This window comes from Austrofundulus limnaeus, unplaced genomic scaffold, assembly GCF_001266775.1.
Source record: "Austrofundulus limnaeus strain Quisiro unplaced genomic scaffold, Austrofundulus_limnaeus-1.0 Scaffold431, whole genome shotgun sequence".
Classification (NCBI taxonomy): Eukaryota; Metazoa; Chordata; class Actinopteri; order Cyprinodontiformes; family Rivulidae; genus Austrofundulus; species Austrofundulus limnaeus.
The window spans coordinates 316,263-317,968 of record NW_013952833.1 but is presented as its reverse complement, the minus strand read 5'-3'; the positions used below and the strand labels follow the sequence as shown (position 1 = coordinate 317,968).

The 1,706-nt window shown below is 39.4% G+C and overlaps 2 protein-coding genes across 2 annotated transcripts in view; one reads left to right on the top strand and one right to left on the bottom strand.

The window, feature by feature from the left end:
- Positions 1 to 1,706, top strand: part of LOC106529263 (DEP domain-containing protein 1B) — an 88,373-nt gene that overhangs the window by 76,588 nt on the left and 10,079 nt on the right. The gene's annotated exons all lie outside the window — the stretch shown is intronic.
- The window catches only part of galr1a (galanin receptor 1a), a 15,483-nt gene continuing 13,799 nt past the window's right edge, over positions 23 to 1,706 (bottom strand). The window contains exon 3 of the mRNA XM_014024627.1: positions 23 to 1,145. Within this exon, the coding sequence (XP_013880081.1) occupies positions 825 to 1,145 (321 nt within the window). The 3' untranslated portion in view covers positions 23 to 824. The remainder of the gene's footprint in view (positions 1,146 to 1,706) is intronic.

Genomic DNA, 1,706 nt, shown 5'->3' with positions numbered 1-1,706 from the left:
ATATATATATATGAGTCAAATACAGAAGTCAAAACTGGTTTTGCAGTTATACAGTTCTAATGACATTAGTAAGCAAGCTTTAATCTACAGCAAGAAAGCTACATTAAGCAAACCAGTGACTATTTTGCAATGGATAAACAGGTAACAATTTTGAGTTACTTGATAGTGCATTTGTCTATTTCAAAGTAGCAAGATGAATGGTTTCGGAAACAAGCTAGTTAGGTTAATGTGTCGTCAGAAGCAACATAAAGCATCAGCAAATATCATTTCACAGGGCAACAAGTCAGCCGTTAGACAATGCAAGTATCAAAACTTGTATCAATCTAAGATAGCCGTCCTTAATAAATCCTGAAAAAAAGCACTACAATGCCACAAATTGTTACAACAGTTTCTCTTCAGACACATAAACACTAATAGTTTTACAGCTGTAAGTAATTATGTTTTGTTTTGGTACAAGGCAAAATTCTATTATTAGAAGAATATATATTGTAAGTGAAAGCACACATTTCTTCATATTTGAATGTAGTATTATATAAATACACCGTAATGTTGATATTTAAATGTTTGCCATCAAAATATCTTGTCTGTAGAGGTCTGATTCTGTTCCTGAGTTTTAGACACCATCGGTTTTTGAGAGGACCTTAGCCTCTGTAGATCCACTCCAGTCCAGGTACTATGACCTGCTCTTACAATACGTGGAGTAGTACAATCAGTCATACTTACCCAAACAAACCCACTCATGTCTGATGAATTGGTTGCCTTGACTCACAGTGAGTTGCAGTCTCACAGCTGACAGAGATCATTTTCATGTCACTTGACCTCAGTTAAACATTAGTGCAATTAGTCGAGGGTGGTGTTTCCGCTTTACTGCGAATCTCCTTGATGTCGTTAAGCGGGCAGTCTCCACTGCCAATCTGGCACTTGAAGACTTGCTTGTAAGCCTTCCTGAAGTTCTCAGAAAGGAAGGCATAGATGACCGGGTTGACAGATGAGTTGCTGTACGCCAGGCAGTGTGCGACCACCCGAAACACGAAGGAGGCCTGGTTCAGTGGAAAGGTCCCAAACTCCACCCAAAGATGAACAATGTGGTGAGGGAGCCAGGACAGGCAAAAAACCACCACCACTACCAGCACTGTTTGAGCTGTCTGGGAGCAAAAAAAAAACAAACAAAAAAAAAAACAAAACAAGAAGAGATGAGAGATTTAGTCAGAGGCTCACAGACAATGTACCTGGGATATGAGGCTTACTTAAGATTTATGGGCCTCATGCAAGAACATGTTCGTATTCTTATCCTAAATTTCTCTTACTTTTGTTCGTACAAAGGGTTCGTGCAAACATGTCACGTCAGATTCAACAAACTCTTCTATCTTCAGGAAAAGTGTGTAAATGAGCTGCATAAATACCACCTGTTCGTATCCAGCTGCTCGTGCACGCGAGAGGAGATTAGCATAATTACCACCCCAAAAACACCATATAAGGCTGTGTTTCCTTCCTCAGATACAAGGAAGTGTTCATTCATGAAAAATGACAGCGAAAACTAAAAAGAAGAACTTTACGAGATTGAAGTCCGTCTGTCAGAGATCCAGAAAAGAAAATCTGTCATTTTTGGCAGGTCAGCTGTGGAATAAAAGGAGCTGCTAAAAGTATAATCAAATGTGTTACATCATTTTCATTTATTCGCAAGCCGCAGCGCTGCGCACCGTATG